This window comes from Chiroxiphia lanceolata, chromosome Z (genome assembly GCF_009829145.1).
Source record: "Chiroxiphia lanceolata isolate bChiLan1 chromosome Z, bChiLan1.pri, whole genome shotgun sequence".
NCBI classification, from domain to species: Eukaryota; Metazoa; Chordata; class Aves; order Passeriformes; family Pipridae; genus Chiroxiphia; species Chiroxiphia lanceolata.
The window spans coordinates 43,697,554-43,723,458 of record NC_045671.1 but is presented as its reverse complement, the minus strand read 5'-3'; the positions used below and the strand labels follow the sequence as shown (position 1 = coordinate 43,723,458).

Here is a 25,905-nt window from a genome sequence, read left to right as displayed (position 1 = left end):
CCAGGGCGATTAGGATTCCCTATCCGGGTTCGCTGCGTGATCAGAGCGATCCACTTACTCCATGTGGCATCGGTGGCGTGATGTGTAGAAGGAACTTTTCCCTTGAACATCCAGCCCAGCACTGGTAGTCGGGGTGCCAGGAGGAGCTGCACTTCGGTGCCGATCACTTCTGAGGCAGCTCGAACTCCTTCATAAGCAGCCAGGATCTCTTTCTCAGTTGGTGTATAGCTGGCTTCAGATCCTTTGTATCCCCGACTCCAGAATCCCAGCGGTCGTCCGCGGGTCTCCCCAGGCACCTTCTGCCAGAGGCTCCAGGAAGGGCCATTCTTCCCGGCTGCAGTGTAGAGCATGTTCTTCACGTCCTGTCCTGTCCTTACTGGCCCAAGGGCTACCGCATGGGCAATCTCCTGTTTAATTTGTTCAAAGGCTTGTTGTTGTTCAGGGCCCCACTGGAAATCATTTTTCTTCCGTGTCACAAGGTAGAGAGGGCTTACAATCTGGCTATACTCGGGGATATGCATCCTCCAAAAGCCCACAGCGCCTAGGAAAGCCTGTGTTTCCTTCTTGCTGGTTGGTGGGGACATGGCTGCTATTTTGTTAATTACCTCCATTGGAATTAGGCGGCGTCCATCTTGCCACTTCACTCCTAGGAACTGAATTTCCTGAGCAGGTCCCTTGACCTTACTCTGTTTAATGGCAAAACCAGCTCTTAGGAGAATCTGGATTATCTTCTCTCCTTTCTCGAAGACTTCGCCCGCTGTGTTCCCCCATACAATGATGTCGTCAATGTACTGTAGATGTTCTGGAGCCTCGCCCTTTTCCAGTGCAGTCTGGATCAGTCCATGGCAAATGCTGGGACTGTGTTTCCACCCCTGAGGCAGTCGATTCCAAGTGTACTGCACACCTCTCCAAGTGAAAGCAAATTGTGGTCTGCACTCCGCTGCCAAAGGAATGGAGAAAAAGGCATTGGCAATGTCAATGGTGGCGTACCACTTGGCTGCCTTGGACTCCAGCTCGTACTGGAGCTCCAGCATGTCCGGCACAGCAGCACTCAGGGGTGGTGTGACTTCATTGAGTCCACGGTAATCCACTGTCAGCCTCCACTCTCCGCTGGACTTACGCACTGGCCATATAGGGCTATTAAAGGGTGAGCGAGTCTTGCTGACCACCCCCTGGCTCTCCAAGTCACGGATCATCTTATGTATAGGGGTCACAGAGTCTCGGTCGGTGCGGTATTGCCGACGGTGCACTGTTGCTGTGGCTATCGGTACCAATTGTTCTTCAACCTTCAGCAGTCCCACAGCAGAGGGGTCCTCTGAGAGACCAGGCAAGGTGTTCAACTGTCTGATTTCCTCTGTCTCCACAGTAGCTATGCCAAAAGCCCAGCGAAGTCCTTTTGGGTCTTTGAAATACCCACTCCTCAGGTAATCTATGCCAAGGATGCACGGGGCCTCTGGGCCAGTCACGATGGGGTGTCTGTGCCATTCCTTCCCAGTCAGGCTCACTTCAGCTTCCAGTACAGTCAGCTGTTGGGATCCCCCTGTTACCCCAGAAATAGAGATGGATTCTGCCCCTACGTATCTTGATGGCATTAAAGTGCATTGTGCACCGGTGTCCACTAAAGCCTTATATCTTTGTGGCTCTGGTGTGCCAGGCCACCGAATCCACACTGTCCAATAGACTCGATTGTCCCTCTCCTCTACCTGGCTAGAGGCAGGGCACCCCTAATCCCGGTCATGGTACTCGTTGTGCTCTTCTTGTGAGTATGACCTGGAGGTCCCTTCAAGAGGATCAGACGTATCATCATTCCTGTACCGTCTGGAGTCTTGCCCACGAGAGACTGGAGCAACATTTACCCTTGAAGAGTTCCTTGTGGCACTTGTTCCTCTTTTCAGTTCACGTACCCGGGCTGCTAAGGAAGAGGTGGGTTTCCCATCCCACTTCCTCATATCTTCTCCGTGCTCACGGAGGTAAAACCATAGATTCCCACGTGGAGTGTGTTCTCTCTCCTTAGCTGGGGGACGCTGGCTCCTAATAGCAGAGACTCTTGTTTGTCCTGGCGCGATATGGAAGATCCCTTCCTTAATTTCTTCTCTTAGCTTCTGGTGTCCCTCTTCAATCTTCTCTTCCAGGCTTCGGACATGTTCGGCCAGTTTGGTTTCCACACATGAGACATGGGCTCGCAGTGGAGCGGTGACAGTGTCTTCATAAATCCTGAGTTTACTGACCAACGCGCCCACCTTGTCCTCTCCTTCCCTCCATTGCAGCGTTGCTAAGTAGCGGGAATACATTTCTGGCCCGAGTCGTGCAAACTTTAACCACATCTGGGATGTGCACTGTACAGCATCTGGACTTTTAGGGAATCTTTCATCCTCTGAAAAGATTATCTCCAGTACAGCTAATTCTCTTAAACACCGGATACCTTGTTCCATCGTGTTCCACTGTCCTTGCTGTACGTGGAGGTCCTCCTTACAAAGGTATCTCTCCCTCACACTGGACAACAGTCGCCGCCAGAGGCTGAGAGTTTCCTGCCTCCTTCCAATCCCCTGGTCAATGACTACATCTCGAGACAGGGATCCCAGCTGTCTGGCTTCACTCCCATCTAGGATTGTATCGTTAGCTGCGGCATCCCAGATTCGGAGCAGCCAGGTCAGAATGGACTCATTCGCCTGTCGTGTGAACTCTCTCCGGAGCTCACGTAGCTCACCCAGGGATAGGGACCGAGTGATTATTTCTGGCTCTGTCTCCTCCGGTGGATGTGAAGGTCCTGCCTCTTCATCATCATTTGCTATACGAACTGATTTAGTCTTTGATTTCCTTTTCTGGACAGGGGCGACTGCTATTGGTTTGGGTTGTTCTTCTGGCTCCTCGATGGTTTGTGTGGACACGGTGCCGGTTGATTCATTTCTTTCTCCCTCTGACTCAGCTGTGGTTTGGGTGGACGTGGTACCTGTGGATCTGCTTCTTCTCTCCTCCCCCTGACAGCACTGTACCATGTCAAGTAGTGTCCGGTAGGCAGTGGCCAGGGCCCAGCAGGTTGCTGTGAGCTGACCATCTCTGGAGCTACCAGAGCATTTTCCCTTCACCAGTCTTATCATGCTAACAGGATCTTGCAGTTGTTCAGGGGTGAATTTCCAGATCATTGGAGGAGAAAACTTCTCCAAATACTGGCCAATGTCCTCCCACTTCCCGTGCCACTCAGCATTATCTGCTCCCAGGGTAGGTGTCCAAACAACCTCCCTAGAAGGCCCTGTTCTGACCCTAAACATGGTGTAGACAGTACAGAGCAGACAAAACAACACTAACAATAACATTATGCTGTCCTTAACATCAAAAGGGAACTCAATATTTCCAAAAACTGTTGTAGCAGGTCTGAAGGGGAAGAAGGAGGTGAGAGGCTGGAAACAACCATTCCCCCCTGTTTCCCCAAAGGGCTGGGTGCGATTTTTAATGAGGCCCCAGAGGTAGCAACCCAAACCAGGACAGGCAAACAGGACTGAATACACATTTACAATGAAACTCATTGCTTCTGATGTTATGATGACATAAATATAGTAAACTAATAAAGCAATTTGGATCCCTCTCCCTGGTTTTAAAGAGAGCATCAAAACAGGCAAATAGTTCCCCATTTGTGGAAATATGAACATGCTCAGATACAACATCCACGTGAATGCATCAAACAACATGGTAATCAGGGAGTTTCTATATCTAAATAGACAAATGCTTAAAATGAAATTGTGATTCTGACTTCTCTCTCTCTGCCCCACGTTGGGCGCCAAAAATTGTGCTGGTTTGAAAGTTAACCAGCAGAGGAAACCGAGTCAACTCAAAGAGAGATTACAAGTCAGAATAACAATTTAATAAAATAATACAATAAGTACGACCACACAGACAAGCAACAGGCAATAACCCACAAAACCCAAATGTACAACCCAGCACCCCGGGGCACAAACGAAGCGGTGCTACCTGGGCCCCCCCTTGAGTCCAAAACAAAGGGAGAGGGGAAAAACCCTGCTGGTGGGAGAGCTGCTGCAGTCCAACCAAAGTGGTAATTGTAGTCCGGCCAAGGGTGGTGAAGAGCTGCAGGTTGAGAGCGATGAGCTGCGGTCCTCCTCCTCTGGATCCCACGAGTGGTCCCAAAGGTTCCGAAACTCCAGGTTTATATACTCTCCAGTTCAGGTGGGAATGTTCAGTCCTCCCCTCAGAGCGGGGAATTCCATAAAAGGGTATGAGGGTGCTCATTCCATAAAAGGATATGAGGGTGCTCAGGAACATTCCCCCCCCCACCCCCCCTCGCAGGCCTCTACTGACAACAGTTTCTGGGAAATGGCATGGAGGGCTATAGAATACACAGTTTGGGCTATACCCATTCAGTGATGAATCGGTCCCAGCTGTTCTAACCAGGACACACTGTCTATCCAAAATCTATGGTTTCATTTCCCAGCTTTACTGGAACAGGGGGATCTGCTGTGCATGTCTTGATATTTTCCCCCAGTCTGCTCCTCTCATTGCCAAAATCTTCAAAATTCTGCTAATGCTTCAAAAAACATAAATCAACATTTATTTCAGTTTAAAAATTAAATTCATTGCACATTTCTACACCCACACTACTGATACATAAACATACAAAAATAAATTTCAGTTAAAAAAATAAAATTTATTACAAATTGCTACACCTGTGCTGATTTATAAATACACAAATATCGATTTAAGTTTAAAAAATTAAATTTATTCCAAAATACTGCACCCATGCTGCTGATATATAAATATACAAATATAGATTTAAGTTTAAAAAAATTTATTAGATTGCTAAAACTATGTTATGTAAAAATATACAAATATCAACTGCAGTTAAAAAAGTTAATTTATTGCAGAGTACTACAACTGTACAGGCTATAAACTAATACAAAAATATCAATATACCTATCCAAATAACCCTGTACCTATAAGTAAATAAATATAATAATAAAACTATACAACTCTGTACCTACATAAATGTAACTACATACACATAACCATAACAATATAGACATAAATATAATTACATATTAAATATAAATAAATATAAAATTCATATATAAATATATACATAATGAACCTATATATAAATATACAAATATCAATATACCAATCTAAATATCCAAATACCTATAACTACACCAATATAACTATACAGCTATACAACTCTATACATATTTAAATATAATGACAAATATAACAATATGTATACATATACAAATATCAATATACCAATCTAAATATCCAAATACCTATAACTACATCAATATAACTATACAGCTATACAACTCTATACATATTTAAATATAATGACAAATATAACAATATGTATACATAACTAGATACATACATAAATATAACTAGATACACATGTCAATATATGCATCTAAAAATCCATGTACGTGTAACTTGATCAATATAACTATATAGCTATACAACTGCATACATATGTAAATATAACTAAATACAGATAGAAATATAACATACATATATAAATACAACAGATACATATATAACTAGACACATATACAAATATATCTATACAAATATCAATCTACATACGTAAATATCTATACACCTATAACTACCTAGGTATAACTATAACTATACACATCTCTAAATATAAGTATATACAGAGGGATCCCAGCCGCCCCATCTTCACAGGCTCTTCCTCGTTCTCTCCCTCCCATGCAGAGCAGCCCTCCTGGAGAGGTACAGATGGACATCTGGGAAGCAAAGGGGATATTGAGTCAACATTGGTCCTCGTGTACATTTCCCTTGGCAGCAATTGTACTTCTATCAGGGACTACAAAATCTTAGATCCTAACAGGGAGGGTTAGAAAGAAAAAATCCCATGTTCTGAGGATTTTCAACAACAAATACCTCGTTTATTTAGGTACCCTCCTCATTCAATCCTCTTGGAAAACTGTCTAGCTTTGACAGGAGACAACTGACAGAAACCTTCCTGCCAGGTCTTCCTCCCCTCTGCACAAAACTCACAGGATACTCCCGCCAGCTGTCCCTGCACAGGACCGACCCATCGTGTCCCACGGACTCCCAGAGAGCTCCTTAAGCCTCCCCAGAGCTGGGCAGGGAGCAGGGACATCCCTGGGCAGGGCTGGGCCAGCTCGCCAGCGAGGAGCGAGGGTGTTCCCAGCTCAGCCCAGCCGAGACTGTCCTGCTGCAGCCCACGGGTAGAGCGGGACACACGGGAACAGCTCCCGGGCTGTGCCAGCAGATCTGCCTTCCCCAAGGACAATCCTGTCTGGCCCTGGGTGAGCTGAGCCAAGCTGAGCTGCCCCAGCAAGGGCAGGGAGCCCTCCTGACTCGGGGCAGTGCCCATTTCCAACCCCAAACTACCCTCACACCCATCCCATCTCACCGGCCCCAGTGGCCTCACCAAGGGTCTCAGGCAGCAGCAGCAGGTCCCTGTTCAAGATGTGGCTAGTGGTCGTCAGCTTCTCTCTCTTGGCCCTCATCAGTCTCTTGCTGCTCACAAGGAGTTCAGGGCAGTCCTGGCAAAAGTGGAGAGTCTGGAACCGGTGCTGTGGCCCAGCAGGCTTGGACAGATTTGGACCCCACTGTGCTCCCGGTTGGTCCCCCACTATCCCCTCGGCCCCACCATGCCCTCGGCAAACCCAGAGCCCCTCCAGTCTCCTCAGTCCCTTCAGACTCTCATTTCCCTCAGTTTCCCAGCCCACTTAGCCCCAACACCTGCCTCAGCCTGTGCCTCTTGCCAGTTCCTTCAGTCCCACGCTTCCCCACAGCTCCTTCAGGCCCCTCCATTCCTGCCATTCTGCTCAGGTTCCTCAGACCCTTTAGTCCCCACGGTCCCCTACAGCTCCCCCAGCCCCCTCAGCCCACTGTCCCCTCAGTGCCACCATCACCTCAGCATCACCGTCCCTTCAGCATCACCGTCTCCTCCGTCCCTCCAGCCCCCTCAGCCTCACCATTCTCCAGCAGCTCCTTGGGGAGTGGTGCCTGGTGCCACCAGAAGCTCCCCCCAGTCCCATGGGGGCTCCCCCGGCCCGGCCACCAGCCCAGAGGTGGCACAGGGAGCGGAGACAGAGGTGGCACAGCGGGAAGAGTGAGGGATGGAAAAGGCAGCAGAGTGAGACAAGAGGTGAGAAAGCAGCCTATACCTCTACAAATATCAATATACGTACCTAAACATCCATCTACATCTAACTATGTAACTAAATACACCTATAAATATAACTAGATGTAAAATTCTATGTAGACTGTGCATATATATATTAATAAATATAATATATAAAAATATAACTATATAAAGATGCAAAGATACGTATATATAAATATAAATATGTACATCTATAAATAAAATAAATATAAATAATAATATATATATATTTTTAAATAAATTAAAAAATTAAATTATAAACAATATTAAATAATTCTAATAATATAAAATATTGTAATAATATAGTACTAACTATAAAACATATTAATAACAACGATATATAATTATATTATTATATGATAATATAATAAAATTACCTAATTATATCATTATTAATATATTGATATTAGTAATAATTACAATACTAATAATATTAAATGTTATATTAAAATAATAATAGATATTAATATATTATTTCATCTCTATACATCTATAAATATAAATATGCAACTATATCTAGAAATGTAACTCTACCCATCTTTAAATATAACTATATACAGAGGGATTCCAGCTGCCCTGTTTCACAGGCTCTCCCTCAGTCTCTTCCTCCCACGCAAAGCAGCTCTCCTGGCGAGGTACAGCTCATGGACCTCTGGGAAGCAAAGGGAACAGAGTCACTGTGGGGCCTTGTGTACATTTTCCTCAGCAGCACATCGAGCAGTTGAACTCCCTGTACTCAGGGACTGTAAAAGATGGCCTCAAAGGCAGGCTCTCACTTGGGAATTTGAGGCCTGCTGTTTAAAGAATAGGAATTCTTCCAAGTTTTCAATACTTTAAAGTTTTGAAGTACCCAATAAAGTCCCAGCACTCACCCTGCAAATGGCACAAGAGCTTTAAACAGAGACAGTCACATCTCACAAAGACAACTCCAGCCTTGCTCTTTCTCTGTGCCGCCAAAGGCCTCAGTCCTTACTTACATGGCTGAAACTCATGGGCAATGTGAGCTGAGTTATTAACCAGCATCGTTATCCGGGATCTAGAAACTGCCCTCTGAAGTGAGCAACAGTTCCTCCAACTCTCCCATCGGCTCTTGGATGAACAGCTGGGAGGGAAAAGGCCTCCCTACAAGGTCAGCAGCCTGCACCACCTTTGCCCTAGAATAGATCTAAAGTGCTCTCTTTCTCCTCTTGGGTCTTGCTGATTTGGGGACATTCAGGTTTTTCCTTTAGTTACTGGATTTGTGAATTGCTTGGCCTCGGATGTTCTGCCTCTTGTTTTTCTCATGTGTCTCAGCATAGGTATCAGCACAGATTGGTATAAAATGTAGGTAGTGATTTGAGACAAAAAGCCTGGACTTCTACGCTGACATCACCAGTTTGCTGGGTTTTCTCCCTGTTGCTTTAATAGTCACCTCATTACTCAGCACTGCCTCTGTAGCACATCTGGGTTGGTGGCACAACTCCCAGAACGTCAGGTTTTGTTCACTCATCTAATTCACACCCTTTTGCACAGAAGCAGCCCAGGTCTGAGCACATCTAGAGAAGTGTGTTGGTGAGTACTCTGTGAGGTTGTACGAGCACAATATTTTCACTGAAGGCACAAGGAAGCACTAACACTGCAGACAATAACTCAACTGTTCTGATCTCCCCTTCCTGTAACACTCAGCCTTAGAGCAGCTGTCTCGGTCATCTCTAAAAGAACGTAGACTCTCTTCTTACCAGGCTCATTTGGCTCCAGGGAACTGTTCCTGCTGCTCGCATTGCCAGGCAAAGCTTTCTCCGCTGCAGCCTTGTTCCCAGGCTCCTCCCCTGAAGACTCAGAGGGAACACTAATATTCCCCTTAAAAGAAAAACAAATAGAAATAAACCCAAGGATCACTCGATATTTTCTTGGAATCACTTTAGGGACACAGTAAAAACTGTTCTACGCTCCAGAAGGTTGTGTAACACGAAGTGAACACTGCTCAGATGGTTTACAGGACAAGTGCTCTAAACTCAGAATTAAGGTTGCCAAAGTGAAAGCTCTTGTCCTATTAAGCAAAGCATGAAATCAGAAAACCAGAATACACTAAGTGAGGCTGTGTGTCCTCACAGTCAGAACTTTGCCCTCACTTATCACAGGAGCTGCAAGAAACCAGTCAACAGAAATCCAGGTGCCCTCCTTGCTACCCACACGTGTGTCAGGTTGCTCAAACCACTGCACAGGGCTGTGTGGTGCAAAACTACACATGAGCCACACATTTCTGGCTGGGAATCCCCCCTCCCCCGCCCATCCTCCTTCTAAGACAATAAATTACAAGGTGTTGCTTGCTTTTTGGAGCCTTCTGCTGCTGCCCAACACGTACTTTGCAGCCAGCCATTTACTGAACTGGTGTATTTCCACGATCATGTGACAAAAATCTGCAGGGTAAAAAGCCCCCCAAAACCAGACAACCAACTCATGTTTCTGCTCCGCTGAGGAAGTAAAGACCCAAGGTTAAGCACCTGGAAATTACCTTTAGACACAAAGATATTCTCACTATGACCAGTTCTAGGATATTCATCTCTTCTGCCACAGCCTATCCATCAGAATCCTAGAGATGAATGACTGCTCAGAGCCTGCAACATTTCCTTCTATTAAGCAATCAAACGCTTTTGAAAACTGGTATGTGTGATGTTACAGTAGACAAAAGGGCATCACACTTGGAAGAAGATACCGGTAACGCCAAAAAATCACACTCCCCACCTTGACTCTGCCCTTACTCAATGTTAAATATACAAAAGGCAACAGGTCCGTACATTAATAGAAATAGAGACATTCTTTGGCAAAGTTGTGTAACAATAAGCAAAAAGGCCTGTGCCAATACAGGAACTGAACACTCCAGAGAAGTCTGGGAAGAGCAAGAGTTAGAGAAAGGGGATTCCTAATCAAAAGAGGCAACTTGTCCAACAAAAAGTCTAATAGTCCATGAATTGCTCTTCAACACAGAATAAGCCTTTGACCACTTCAATAAGTCCTTGACCATTTCACATCCAGGACCAACACTGTCCTTCACACCAATTACACAAGTCATGGGGCCTCAAAACCCAAACGCCTGCCCCCCATCAACTCCATGGCTCACACACTTAATCCCTCCTTGCTAACAAGGAAGTCTGGGCCCCAAAGGCCTTAAAAATGGAGATTTACTTCACAAACACAGTTCAAAAGCTGTCAAAGCTGACAATGTTTAACGTGCAGGTGACACTCAATACACTGAGAGAGCTCTAAGGAAAGAGTCCTGCCAGCTCCGTGTGTGCTGGTGCAAGGACGTGCTCTTCCCTGCACTGCACTGAGCACAACAGTCCCATCGAGGCTGGAGCTTTGCAGGGACCTTAGATTAGAATACATATCCCTTTCTAGAAAGAGGGATACCCAAGAGGAAGATGACTAAGCTATGGAACATGGAGAGCAGTAGTGGCAAGTTTGCTCCAGTTGAGGATTTCCAAGCCAGAAACTTTACTGGAGACCTCAAACCACAAAGAGGACAATAAACTGCTGCAGCTCCAGCACATGCACACCACAGCACTTGGAGCCACGGGCAGCAGCACCAGGTGCAGTCCAGCTCTTGGCTTTCTTTGGGGTTCAAAAGAAAAAGAGCTAGAGCCCACATCTGGTGCTGCAACAGAGGGACCTCTCACATGCCCCTCACTGCGCGTGAGACTTTGCCTTCAGTGGCAATGCTCAAAATACTCTTCTCTTATTTAGGATCCAAGACATCATGTTATAACCTACAAAGCTTCCACTTCATCACTGTGAATGCAACTGCAGGAGGTATTTTTCCCAAGAAAATGAGTGGCCAACACAAGCTAACCCACCTCATGCTCATGAATGTGGGATACTTTTTCAGTCCCTCTTCTTCTTTCAATCTTACTTTACCAGTGAAACTCTTTGCTGTCCATTAGAAGCTGAATTAAAGAAGCCTTTACTTTCTCAGGCGGGCAACTACATCAAAAACATGTCAGTCCAGCCCCCAGCATTGCTATTGAACGGAGTTACCTGAAGAAAGGGAAACATTTCAGGCAGGTTTGATGCAAGCACCTCCTCGAGCATCTGAAACACAACTTCCAGACCTACTCCTGCCCACTCGTCTGCAGCAGAGGGATTACAGGCCCAGCTGGAGGTCGTTGATGCTGCAGAACCAGCACTGCCAGTCAGAGAACCGAAGGCTGAACTCCCCAGTGTGGCTGCAAGAATCCAAACACGGTCATCAGGCTTCCAGAATTTGGGTTTGGTTTGCAGAGCTCTATTGCTCCCTTTGATCAAACTTTTCAGGAATCACACAGTAAAATCAATTCCAGAAATGTATTTGTGCTCTCCGGGTCATCTGAAGACCAATTACCGATTTATTAATCTTAAAAAAAAGTATTCTAGTTGATGTGTATATTGAAATTATACATAAATTATATATATTATATAAAATCTTAAAATATGGATTGTAAAGTCTATACACACACATAAAAGCTTCATAATTGCAGACTCCTGTATCTTCCCATCAGCTTTTTGATTTGGCTGTTTTAGTTTCTCATCACAACATACCACTGAAAGTGGATTCACCTAAGACGAGATTACATCTTCAGACGCACACACCAAAACTGAACTGTGATTTTATTCTAAAAAGCAGCATTGTGGAACAGTGTTCTCCAGGTACGACTGTTTGGGTGACACACCGAGGTCATCTAAAAGTAATGCCATTATTTGCAGGACAGATAATCTTAAAAATCTGCACTATCCTATCATTGTCCGAGTTTTGCTTAATTAAAAGAAAGATGAAAGTCAACCTAACACCGACTAGTTGTGGGCAAATGCTTTTCTCCTTGCCCTTTCACCTCAACAGAGAGGCTGTGTGCAAAACCCCCAGAGGATGCTCTAAATCTGGAGGAAGGATAGGAAAACCAGACAGTGAATCTTTTTGCTTTCAAGATCTCTCTTCCTTTTAGGCCTTGCGCTTTCTATCTGATTCTCACTTGAGATAAACAGGTGACAGAGCATTGTGGAAAGATACTTAAACCTATCACTTTTTAGTATGTTTTGAAAAGCAAGTGCAGAAGCTGTTTCCATACCTGCAGGATTGTAGGCTGGTGAGTTCTGCTCTGAAGCTGTGCAGCTGCTGTGCTCTGGAAGGGCCACGGCAGCAGTTTGAGGCCCTTGGTGAAGCAGTGGAAGGAAGAACACAGGCTGCACTGTGGATGTGGACGTGACCGGGACCTCCCTTGAAAACCTGAGAAGTCCTGGAGTGACAACCACTTTACTGCGAGGTGCTGGAGAAGCCTCACGGCCTTGAACACCTTGAGTTGTCCTGGAAGGGACTGGAGGCACATCTAAACCTCTGGCTGGTAAAGTAAAGACGTTCTGGCCCAAGCTCACTGAGTAGGAGTAATGGAAGAAGAAAGGAAGAAAGGAGATAGAGAGTCAATATTGGTCCTCCTGTACTCCTCCCTTGGCAGCAATTGTACTTCTACCAGGCAATATAAAATCTCAGATACTCCCAAGCAGGGTTAGAAAGAAAAAATCCCATGTTCTGGGGATTTTCAACAACAAATAACTTGTCTATTTAGCTCTCACCTACTCATCCAATAACACATGGAAGGACAACTCTAAACCCGGGCAGATGGAGCTCATTCAGCCCTGTAAGGCCATCCATCTAAGAGAAGGTCACTCTTAACAAACCTACGTCCTGAGGACCTTGCTGCCACTGTCCAAGCTCGCTCGGCCCCAGCAGATGAACCTTAAGATTAAAGGGTGGGCTCAGTTCAGCACACACCATGTCTCACCTAAAAAATCCACTGCGCAGGCTCGAAGGCCTTACCCGCATTTGCAAAGCCCTGTATCACCAGCGCGCTTGTAACAAATGTGGGTAGAGACCTTTCCCAAATCTTCGTTCGCGAAGACTGGCCACGATGATGACTCATTCAATCCTCGTGGAATACCGTCTAGCTTTGGCAGGAGACTTCCTCCCCTCTGCACAAAACTCACAGGATACTCCCGCCAGCTGTCCCTGCACAGGACCGACCCATCGTGTCCCACGGACTCCCAGAGAGCTCCTTAAGCCTCCCCAGAGCTGGGCAGGGAGCAGGGACATCCCTGGGCAGGGCTGGGCCAGCTCGCCAGCGAGGAGCGAGGGTGTTCCCAGCGCAGCCCAGCCGAGACTGTCCTGCTGCAGCCCACGGGCAGAGCGGGACACACGGGAACAGCTCCCGGGCTGTGCCAGCAGATCTGCCTTCCCCAAGGACAACCCTGTCTGGCCCCGGGTGAGCCGAGCTGAGCTGAGCTGAGCCGCCCCAGCAAGGGCAGGGAGCCCTCCTGACTCGGGGCAGTGCCCATTTCCATTTCCACCCCCTCGCCCCCGCGTGTCCCAGCCGTCTCACCGGCCCCGGGCGGCAGCAGCCGGTCCCTGTGGAGCGGCTGGAAGCGGCTGGGCTGCCGGCTGCGCACCTCCAGCCCGGCCGCCAGCCGCTCCCTGTTGGCCCTGGTCAGGCGCTTGATGTGCACCAGGAGCTCGGGGCGGTCGCGCCGAAAGTAGGGGCTGCAGAAGCGGAGCAGAGGCCCGGCAGAGCCCGGCAGGGCCGCGGCACCGCCCCCCGCCAGCACCGGCGTCTTGTGGAAGCCGTACAGGTTGAGCTGGCGCACGAAGCTGCCGAAGTTGGTGGCTTTGAAGGCGCCCGGGGCCGCCGCCGCCGCATCGCCGCCCGCGCCGCCCGCGCTCAGCAGCTCCCGCTCGAAGAGCGCCTGGTCGACGAGCAGCCCCTGGGCGCGGGGGTCCCAGCGCACGGAGCGGACGCGTGGGCTGTTCACCAGCTGCCACAGCTTGGCGGGGAAGGTGCTGGGGCTGACGCCGGCGGGCAGCGGCAGCTCCTCCATCGCGCCGGTCGCCGACGGACGGACTGTCGCGACACGCGGCGCCGCGAGGACACAACGCCCGGAGCGCAACGGCCGCGGCTGCGACGGCGCCGCGCGGCCCGAGGGGGGCGCTGGAGAGCCCGCGGGGCAGAGCCCGGAGCGCGCCCGGGAGGGGCCGTGAGGGGAGCGGGGACGCGAATGGGGGGGAGCGGGAACCGGAGTGACGGGCAGAGCTCGGCGGCAGCTCGTGAAACTGGAATCAAAGCGAGTTTAGAAGTGGAGTGTCATGATCTCTCCTTGTGCTTCATCCTGTCCCCGGCACCATCAGTGACATAAAGGACATTGCTCTGTCTTGGGTGCCATCAGAGCAGGAAAGCACTGAGATTTCATGGCCTTAGCTGCATCATCTTCTTGTCATTAGATTTACTAGCGAGATGGCACAAACTCAAACCCTTTATTTGACTGAAACCATCCTTTTTGCTTTGGTTTGCGCACATCACCAAACCATCAAAATAAATGCAGTGAGTTTCACAGGGGTCAAAATTGAATAAAATGGTGGGACACTGTTCCTATTTGTAAACTGAAAGCAAAATCACTCTGTCTTCTGCATAGCTGAAGGGAGGAACAGGGCACTAGACTGAGTAGCTTCAGTATTTTGTCTGGGGTTGCTAACGGAGTTCTCCACTTAAAAAACAGACAGATAACACAGGACAAGGAAAAAGACAGAAGACATTATTTTAGCCTCTTTTGCATCAGACTGGCCTAGTTATTTCTTGCAGTCTCTGCCCATCTTTGGCAGATTTTGCACATTTATCGTTTTTCGGAGTCAGCAGCAACAAAAGAAGGAGCAGAATTTTTGTCAGCATTGTCATCAAAGCTGCACCGTAGAAGGATGTTGCTTTACCCAAGCCCTTAATGGCCTACAGTTCTAGTGAACTCATGCTGCTGTCTTCGCAAGAGGCTTTGCATTTTTATTTCCTTAGTAATAATTTATTTTCTTCTTTTTTTCTCCCAGTCTTGAGGGAGTTACAATGCAAAATCCCTTTGCAGCCAACTCCTTTCAATGTAGACTAGCAAAGCAGATCTTGCAGTGTATAGATCTGTGCTTAGTGTCACTTGTTATTTTAATTTTAAATTGTCTCTTGAACTGGGAACACTTTTCCATTAATTGTAGGAAAAAATAGGCCTATTTTCTCCCCTCTCTTCTCATTTATGCCTTTTTTTATTTATTTCCATCATTTGACCTTGATGCCCCATGTGACATGTTTGGTTTTATGATGTGAGCTCATCTGCACACACAGGGAGGAGCTGAGAGAGACAATGTGGAGAGACAGGGGACCCCAAATAACACCCAGTCCCGACTACAGGGACTGAAAGTTGTTGCAACCTTATGTGACATGTCTGATTTCTGCAGTGGGTTTGAGCTTAAAAAAAGAGTCAGTGCATGCAGAACAGGTAATTGAAATATAACTGTAATAACAGGAGTGGTCACATTCACAGCTCAGGAATAGCTTTGTTCTCCATCAGGAACATGCCTGCTCCACATCTGTATTGCAAGTCTTTACCTTCCAGTGACAACAGGAGCCTCCTGTCTGCCACTGACTGGTTCTTTTCTCTGAAGTCTCCTCTTCCTCTCCCTTCCCCCTCCCTCTCCCCTCTTCTTCCCTTCCCTCCCACCCCTTAAGGAAATTGTAAGGTTTAAATAATTAGATTTACATGTAAAAAAAGAGTTATGGTTTATGATTGGACTTGAGCTTAAGAACCTTTTCCAGCCTAAATGGTTCTATTAATCTATATTGCGATATCCTGGGGCAAGGAACATCAAGTTCTTCATTAGTAGTTCTTGCCTTTGTACCCTGTTCCAAAGACTGCACTCAAAAGTCCAGCCTGACTAGTGAATACATCACAATTCTGCACATTATTTTAGCACCTGTTTAACAGCAAACATTTCTGTTGACAGTAAACATTCTGTGATTCTATGATTTGAACACACGCTCCATTGATTTTTCCCCTGTAGGCTGCAGCTTCTTTAGCTCACTTCATAATTAAATGTGTTGGGAGATGGGCATTTGATTTAACGGGCTTTCTTGTGTTTGTACCATGAAGAACATCCACAGCTGGTAGCACTGGGCCAGTATCTGCTGTTTGGACATTCATATGTAAGAAAAATGGGCACACCAGGAGAGCTTGTGTTGCATGTGAAATTGCACATGATTCAGAAATTAGGAGTCATTTACTAATTATCAAAGAGCAAAGTAATACTTCACTAAGCACAGCTAGAACAGCCTCGGAGAAGACAACCAAGGCACATTTATTTATCTGTTTTTTTAATTCTGTAATACTCTGTATAACTTATTATACAAGAGAGAAGGATGGTACCAGCAAGTAAGACTAGTAATACAGAAAAACATTCCTTTTAATTTTTTATTTCAGATGAACTAGTTGTCAGCCATTTTCTCAGGGAACATCCTACAGACATTCTGCAGTGCGTGATGTTGGATTATGGCTTACTTCTAGGGAATAAAGAAATCTGTTCTGGCAATCCTAGATAGAGCTGGGTCAGATCTGTTTGCTTGGTAGGGCTTACAGATATTCCTCCCCTCCAATATTGTTGATATGCTTTCTCTTCCTTACATTGCTAAACAAATAACAAGACGTCATTTAAATTAGGTCTTCTAGCAATTTCTGACAAAATATATATATACTGAGGATTTGAAAGCCCAGGGGGCAGATTACATGTATTCTGCTAGTTTGCTGGGGCGAGAGCCTTCTGGTATCTTAGTCTGTTTGTGTTAACCACTTCCAACATGTTGATTGCCAACAGCAGCAAGTCCATTTGTGTCAAGGAACAGATACTAAAAGGCTCAAAGGGGAACTGCCAATAATTTGTTACCATGACCAGAGATTCTGCCATCCTTTACAATCACTGAAGGTTGGCCTCTTCTCCCAGGGAGTAGTGACAGGAGAAGAGGAAATGGTCTCAAGCTGCACCAGGGGATGTTCAGGTTGGACATCAGGAAGAATTTCTTCACTGAAAGCATGGTCAGGCATTGGAAGGGGCTGTCCAGGGAGGTGGTGGAGTTACCATCTCTGGAAGTGTTCAAGAAACAACTGGATGTGGCACTTTGTACTACTATAGTTTAGTTGACAAGATGGTGTTTGGTGAAAGGTTGAGCTCAGTGATCTTGAAGGTCTTTTCCACCCTTAATCATTCTCTGATTCTATTACCCGATCACTAAAAAAGGTCTGCCTGTGTTTGTACAAGAAGCATCTCATTCATAGAATCACTTGCAGTTACAGCATTATCACTTGCTTGGACAAGTTCCCTGTGCTTGTGGGGGTATGTGCACAAAAACTCCAAGAAAACATTCGCCTCTCACTTGCTTTGAGCAAGGTATTTGTTTCCATTCCTTATATGTTCCCACAAAGCCATGAAATTCAAACCATGTTTGAGCCCTTTTTGATTCCAACAATCCATTTTATACTCTGAACTTGCTAAATCATTGTTTCAGTACACCTTCTCTGTCACATGCTATTGGCTTTACTGCTCCCAGTGCTGCTCTCTCAAGTGACAAATCTTTTTTCACAGACCAGGAAGTCAAAAATCAATTCCAGAGCCCCAAATAAGGAATTAATTTGTCATGACTTCAGTAAGCACTCTTAGTTGTATGTGGCATTAGTTCTCTTCACTGGATCAAAGCAGTGAGCAGTGGTGCCTTAGGATGCCCTTATGAAGTACAAAGGAGAAGTCACAAGGAATATTTCCTTTGTAATACACTGCAGCTGTATCTTTACATATTTATGTTTGCTTGTATTCATGGGCAATGCTGGCAAAACAAATCTTTGGGAATTTGTTCACACTGGTTCTACTTTCAACTATCTGCTTGTCTTGGCCTGTCAGACTTGAAACTTACAGACATAATGTCATGTCTTAATTTAAATGCTAAGTTGAAGTATTTTACTTTTTCTTTTTATTTTAGTTCACCTTTTCAGTAGAATTAAAATATTACTGATTAACCAATACAGTTCGAGGAGCACAAAAAGATCTGCAAAAGGAATCTGAGATCAGTTAAAGAAAACATATTAGAAAACTAGCTGACTCAATAAACAAAATTAAATCAGAAACAATTTTGAGTTTTGTCTTGAGTTGGTTCTAAGTGGCAGGTTCAGAGAGCAGTTGAATTTCCTGCAGAGTTCAGTTGAACTCCATTGCTTCAGTGATTTCAGGATGATGAATTTTGGAGAGGGTATGGACAAGAACATATGAGCTGGGAAAACAAAGTAGATAAAATATTTAAATACTGTGGACCTCTACCATCTGTAAATTTTTCCTGCAGTGCATCTACATATGAACACAAATGCTTATTTGCCCAAGTTTAATGCCTACTTTACTACTTTCCTGTAATAATTCTTATTTCCTGAAATACTTTTGCTTCCTGTTAGTGTGCAACTGAGATGTTACTGTACGACTTTTATGTCTTAATCCTTTTAGATCTAGGCATTGGATCTCTGTCTTGATTATATATACAACTACCATATGTATTTCTTTTATTTCATTTTCCATTGGACAAGAGCTAGTATAAAAATGTATTAAATTTGTGTGTAACATTTTTTTAAAGATAAGGAACAGCAGCTTTTATGTTTGCATGTCTATCCATTTATTGACACAACTATCCATGTTTTTGAGAACAGATTTTGCAGTAAATTTTTCCTTTTGTGCTGCTTCAGATATGAAACCAAGCAAGCATTTACTGAAAAACACCTGTCTGGCACCAATTTTTACTGCCCACCTGACCTGGTTGAATTGATAGCTGAAGCAACTCCTGCAGGCTGAAAAGGGAGAAGATTGAAACAGAGCAGGAGACTTGTTTTCTTGTGGTGTTTGGTTTATCAAAAAAGGTAAGTTTTATATTTGATTTTTTTTTTAAATCTCTATTTTGAAAGAAAGTGGGAGAAAAGGAAGTGGAAGAACAAAATCCACAGTCTCATCCTTCTAATGTGAGAATGACTGTAGAAGGGTTTGGCGAAAGCCTCTGTGGATAGAACCAGGATGTGGATCTGACTCTCTTAAACTCCAGCTGAACATCTGTTCCTCCAGGTTGTTATTTTCTTGGTGTTTGCCCTGGTCTTCCCTCTCCAAAGAATTCCATTGCTCCCAGATTGTACATTGTTTCACAACTTTTCCTAGGAATCCTAAATTTGGTCAAGAGTCTTTCAAATTCTTTCCACAGTGGATCCTAATGAACTCAGTGAAAGCTCAGCCGTTTGGCAGCTGCTTTAGGAACCAAAGGCATTTTCTTCTGAAATCCAGGTGACTTGTCATTTCATTTTAGTCTGGCTTATGACTCTTCAGTCTGAGCCCTGAGCCCTCAAGACCTGCTAAGCTTTTGATTGATCAAACCGCTGTAATCACTTTGTTGAGGATTTTATTTTACAAGACTCAGGAAGTAAAGAAGGAACACTGTGGAGCTGAAAAAGGGCAGCTGGGCTAGAGACAAATAACATGGATGTGCTTCAGCAGATGACCTGTAGTGATTCCTGAGCATTTTATGGTAGAAAGGTAAAAGAGAAAAGTACTAATGCCCTGAACAGGCTAAAAAGCAACAGGGAGAGCAGTGTGTCTGGGCTGAAACTCTGCAGAAGCAGAGAGGTCATTGGAAGAAATGTCAAATACCATTTCCTTCTGTGTCTTTCCAGATCACCATAGAAAGTCAGTTGAAGCAATTGCTGTATTTATTAACTACAGGCTAAAACAGAGAGAGGAGCTTCAAAGCTGTACTATCAAAATATGCTGACTGTTCTCTAAAATCGAAGTGTGGAGTGTGTGATGGAGAGGCTACAAAAATAAGGGTGAAAATATAAAGTGGTTTGTAATTGATTTCTTCTTGAAGAGCTGATTTTACAATTTTGCAAAGATGATAAGAGACCATCTGTCATTTGAACCTGAGGCAGTAAAGGTGAAGTGAAAGGGGAAGAACTGATCTTTGACAAGGCATCTGAAATTTGGTAAAAAGGAGTCAGTTATCAGGAGCATTGTATTGCGACAGTGTAGTTCTGACTGAGAAATCTGAAAATTAAAAGTAAAAAAAATGAATAGGCAGAAGTCAGAATCAACCCAATCAAGCATAATATAAAGAAACACATTCATAACAACAAAAAACTGATAGTAAGCACAAGGCCCTGCATTCAGGATGAGATTGTGTAGTATTTATGAGGACTGGGAATTAATGGAGGAAAGGGATTTAATCAGAAAGAGCTGATGGGGTCTTTAACAGAAATCATTCTTTCAGAAAGCTGATCTTTATGACAAACTTGTCCACACTTTATCTTTTATTTCTGCAGTTAATTAGATATTGTAGCACGTTGGGATGTGGTGGACACTGACTGGGTAGAAGGCACTGAGAAAAAATTCAAAATGCATTAGCATGTGAAAGATTTTTTTAAAAGAAGGCTTTTTTTTTTTTTTTCTAATGAAGTTACATCAGCTTTTTAGCATTTTACAGTAACGGAGTTATGTTCTGGTCCATCAACATTTAGCTCACATTTACTCACTTCACTGAATCTTGGGGGTTATAGTTACCAGCTGGTCATAGATACTGCACTGAGAATTAGATTTGGGTTCTTTCTCTCAGTTTCTGAATACCTGTAATAACAATAAGAATGTTCTCCAGCTGCTGTGAGTTTGGTTTTTTTCTTTTTCCATGCAGCCTTTCTATCACTGAATTCAACATAAAACATAAATAATTCAACAGGAAGCAGGAAGGCCTTCATTGTAGTGAATGTGGATGCAGATTTCAAATACTTGATCACTTTATGAAGTGAATGTGACATTGATTGATTTGGGTTAGGGGAGTAGATAAATACAACAGGGAGGACAGTCTTTAGAAACCGAAATACAATGCATGAGAAATTATGAAAGAGATCACTATTGATGAAGTTCATGGACTAAAAAAAATGTGACCTAGTGCTATTGACCCCTCTGACATGATGAGTGTAAAACTATAATGAGATTCCAGTAGGAAGACTGCATGAAATCTCATCTTTGCTTGAATGTCCTTCAAGCAAAGGCAAAGAAAACAAGAGAGAAAGGGAAAAAGAAGCAAAAGAATAAGGTTAGTAATCCTTTTACTAGGGCCTGTAATGACACCACATTTAGAATAAAAAGTTCTAAACCAAAAGTGGGTAGATTTAGATGGGATGCAGGGAAGAAAATTTTTACGATGAGGCTGGTGAGGCCCTGGCACAGGCTGCCTGGAGGAGCTGTGGCTGCTCCATCCCTGGGATTGTCCAAGGCCAGGTTGGACAAGGCTTGGAGCAGCGTGGGATAGTGGAAGGTGTCCCTGCCCGTGACAGGGGGTTAGAACTGATCTTTGAGGTCCCTGCCAACTCAAACCGTTCTGAGATTCTGTGTTTCTGAACAGACAGTGTGATCTGGAGAGTCGTATCCTGAAAAAGGAAGTCAATAAAATTGCCAGAGAAGGATAAAAGTGTTTGCTCTGGCTCTTCTTTGTTTGGAAGGCAACACACTGACCAAAATTCAGTGATTTGTATTTGCTACTCTGAATTTCTTCTCTAGATGGACCAGATGCCATCATACTCAATCTGTTGCTCTCAGGACAAGTTATTTGGAATTGGTATTCTCATACTCATATATCTCTTATATTCAAAATAGCTTACATTTTAAATTGAGTTGTTTACAAATGAGCACTGTGATGCACTTAAAAAAAAATTACTTTGTGCTCAAAATCCAATATTACATGCTAATTGTGCCAATGTGCTGCTAATTAACCTTTGTTCTGCTACTCTCTAAGAGATGATGGGTCTATCCGTGGACTGATGGAATGACTGAAACTTGCAGCAGTCTTGCAGAGAGTTTTTAAGTGATGCACATTGCATCCTTTTTCTTCTTTTTCCTGAGGAATGACAAAGGCTGGTAACAGGAAGAGAGACAACGACTGGAAAATGGAAGTGAACGAGATATTCCTATGGGTATGAGTTTAGAAAATCCGACTTTCAGAAGAAATAATTTATTATTGTTTTCTTAATGACTGCACTGCAGAGTCTGAAGTCTAATAGACAAGTCTCTAAAGCTACAAGTGTCTTAAACATCCAGTGGGGTGGTTGAAGTCCAGAAAAAACATTTCATCTTGGATGTTTCCTTTTCTTTCATTTTCTAGAAATACAGCAAATAAGAAGATTATGAAAATAAGGCATCTGAACTCATACTGTAACCAAATTATAGTTTTATTCTGAGCTTACTTTCAAAATCTTTTTATTAACATCATGAATTTAGTTTACATGGCACAGTTTTTGGGGTGGGAGGGGCTGCAAGGGTGGCTTCTGCGAGAAGTCATCAGGAGCTTCCCCTGTATTGGGCAGAGCCAAAGCCACCAGCTCCAGGACAGATCTGTCACTGGCCAAGGCTCAGCCCAGCAATGATGGTGGTAATGCCTCTGGGATAACGGATTTAAGGAAGAAAATCACTGTGCAGCAGCTGGGAGAGAGGAGTGAGAATATGTGAGAGGAACAAGCACCACGGTCAAAGAAGAGCAAAGTCTCTGTTCTAGGTGCTGGAGCAGATCCCCCTGCAGCCTGTGATGAAGACCACAGCTGTCCTCTGCAGCCTGTGGAGGTCTGTGATAGAGCGGTGGAGAAGTGCCCTTAGGGAATCTGCAGCCCATGGACAGCCTGTGCTTTAGCGGGATCCTGGCAGGAGATGAGGTCCATGGAAAGGAGCCCATGTGGGAGCAGATTTTCTGGCAGGACTTGTGACCCCATGGAAAGGATCAACGCTGGAGCAGCTAGTGGAGAACGGCAGCCTGTGGGAAGGACCCACACTGGAGAGGTCATGAAGGACTGTGTTCCATGTTTGGGACCCCACAATGGAGGAGGGAAGAGTGTGAGGAAGAAGGACCAGCAGAGACAGACATGTGGTCAGTGATGAACTGACCACACCTCCCATTCACTATCCCCCTGTGCTGCTTGCAGAGAGGAGGAGGGAAAGCTGGGAGCAAAGTTGAGCCTGTGAAGAAAGAAGGGAAGAGAAGGTTAACTCAAAAGCAGCTCCCTCGTCCCCAGAGAAAGCACCATCTTAGTCTAATGCAAGAAATTGTAATGTGTTTTCTATATTGTCTATAGCAATGTGTTCTTCTGATCATAGTTTCTGCTCATTCTGAAAATTGTTTCTGGAGCATAGAAGTGACAGGCAGTCATGTGCCCATGACTTCATGAAGTGACATAGTAAAGAGTGGCAAAAGGATATGAAGTACTTTCTCTTGAATAAGTGAGTATTTGGTCTTATGAGAAAAAATCATCTGCATTAATATTAAAATAAGGTAAATAAGACCACTGTGAAGTCATCATGGCTAGGCTTCACGAACGAAGATTTGGGAAGGCACTATCCACATTTGCTGCAGGCACGCTGGTGGCTTATGAGGCCAATACGTGACAGACATGTCCGATTGCAAAAGGCGCAGCAGAAAGACTCCTTAGATGGTGTAATCTGCAAGATACGGTTCTTTCTGCGTTGCCTTTTTTCCTCGAGAGGGATCCTGCGTGAGTTCTCAAAGGAGACAGCTGCGTTATAGATGGCGTGTCTCCAGGCCTCCCGATTTGAGGCCAGAGTAGACCAGTTACGGTGATCAATATGGCCAAGGCTGAGATGTTGTTTCAGGGAGTCCTTGAATCTTTTCTTCGGGGCTCCTCTCATGCGGCAGCCAGTGGCAAGTTCACCATAGAGCAGGATCTTAGGGAGGCGGTGGTCCTTCATCCTTGAGACGTGCCCTGCCCATTGCAGCTGCATTCTCAGTAACATGGCCTCAATACTAGTGACAGCTGCTTGCTCTAGTACAGATGTATTGGTCACAAAATCTGACCAGTGGATGTTAAGGATTGTACGGAGGCAGCGCTGATGGAAGCGTTCTAGGAGACGCAGGTGGTGGCGGTAGATGACCCATGATTCGGAGCCGTATAGGAGAGTAGACAAGACTATGGCTTTGTAAACACTGATCTTGGTGCTTTTCTTTAAGTGTTTATTACGCCATACTCTCTTGTGGAGTTTTCCAAAAGCATTATATGCCTTAGCTAACCTGTTGTCTATCTCTCCGTCGATCTTACCATCTGAGGAGATGAGGCTACCAAGGTAATTAAACTGTTGGACTGATTTGAGCTCTGATTGGCCAATGGTGATGTGGGGATGATGGAAGACTTCCTGAGGTGCAGGTTGATGGAGGACCTCTGTCTTCTTTAAGCTGACTTCCAGCCCAAAGAGCTCAGCAGCATCTGCAAAGCAGGATGTTAAACGCTGCAGAGCTGCTTCTGTGTGGGCAACAAGGGCAGCATCATCAGCATAAAGCAGCTCCCGGACAAGATGGTTTAAGGTCTTGGTGTGGGCCTTCAGTCGCCTTAGATTGAATAGACTTCCATCACTGTGAAGTACTGTGGGATAAAAAGCACAGCATTCCTGAGCTGCAGGAGAGATATGCAGAGACCACCAAAGGTTGATATTAAAGGCCTTTTAAGTTGGGATTCTTCATGGACACAGGGATCTGCCGACTATTTTCCCAGTTGTTCTGCATCCCTGTTGAGTTCAGTGTTCACAAGACAAAATAAAGTGACATCTGGTTTCTGATGAAGTAGGCCACTGTGTAACTTCCAGGATAAGCAAATTACTACAGGCTTAGTGCCTTCAGCCACAGCATTGGAGTCTGAATTCTGACCCTGGGCATCTCCCTTCAGAGCTTACTCCTTCTCTGCCTGTAGGTAATTCTGTGGGTGGAGAGACAGAAATTTCTGCTTTACATTCTCTGATCCAGACTATCTTCAATATGACTAGATTTCTCCAAACTTTAGAGCAGTATCTCAGGAATGGTGACAAAAACAAGTGTAGGGGAAGGAGAGAGTGGCACTTGGTTATTTCTGAGCAAAAGGAAGATTTAGAGGTGCTTAAACAGAGATCCTGTTATATCTTTTTTCTAGTCTCATTTCATTGTAATAGCGAGGTCCAATTATTTGGTCTGGCATAAACAGAAGGTCAGCTCAGAAGAAAAAAACCTACAATGCTTGATCCTGATTTCAGAGTAGGAAGGCCAAGTGATGCCATTTTTAATTTTTAGACCAAAATCAGTTTGAGGCTTGGTTCCAGCAGAGCTCAGCATTGCACTCACATATATCTCCAGATATTACAGCAAGAACTGCTCCAGGAAACACATCTGGAGAGCCCAGCACCAAATGATACCCTAATTCTTCTGTCAGGTTTGTTCTAGTTTGTACGATTACAGTGGGGCTAAAACAGGTAGCACCGGGACTAAATCCTGTTTTGTAAGGAACAAGATGTTGGTAAAGCTGGACTCTCTGTTGTTGCTGCTTATTAGCAGAACTAAAAGCACTTTCTTTTGGCTTACAAGCTACCACTGACTAAAACTGTAAATCTGAATTATTCTCAGTGTTTAATAATGAGACAGCTATTGCTTAGCAACCAGAACTTTTCCTTTAGACGGTGAGAAAATAGTTAGTCAAATACATAACTCACATCCAGGTCAATTCAGCAAAGAAAGGGAAAAGTTGCTCCTGGAGCAGGAAAATGGAGATACCTTTGATGGGGAAGAAATGTGGTTAGTTAAAAGGGTGTGTGCACACTAGTAAAGGCTGAAAAGCAGAGTAAAGAGGCAAACCAACCTTAGAAGGAGTTTGTGAGGACACTGGCAGCGATGTGCATGGATTGTGGTGGACTTCAGTAAATTACATGTGAGTGAAACAGCACTGGAGACAGGAAGAGCTGAAGCAAAAAGCCATCACTGGAGCACATGCTGGGGGCCATCTCGCTGAGACAGCCAAACACAGACTGAGGCCAGCAGGCAGCAAAGGGGTGTGTGCTGAATGAGGATGAGTGT

The 25,905-nt window shown here is 44.8% G+C and overlaps 1 protein-coding gene across 1 annotated transcript; it reads right to left on the bottom strand.

Annotated features, from left to right (window-relative positions):
- Positions 1 to 7,585: 7,585 nt before the first annotated feature.
- LOC116781183 (heat shock factor protein 5-like) lies at positions 7,586 to 14,096 on the bottom strand. The gene is made up of 5 exons (XM_032676838.1): positions 13,543 to 14,096; positions 12,238 to 12,540; positions 11,174 to 11,361; positions 8,878 to 8,998; positions 7,586 to 7,811 (listed from the first exon to the last, which is right to left on the bottom strand). The coding sequence occupies exons 1-5, from the start codon at positions 14,033 to 14,035 to the stop codon at positions 7,741 to 7,743; spliced, it is 1,176 nt and encodes a 391-aa protein (XP_032532729.1). The 5' UTR covers positions 14,036 to 14,096; the 3' UTR covers positions 7,586 to 7,740.
- Between the last annotated feature and the right edge of the window lie 11,809 nt (positions 14,097 to 25,905).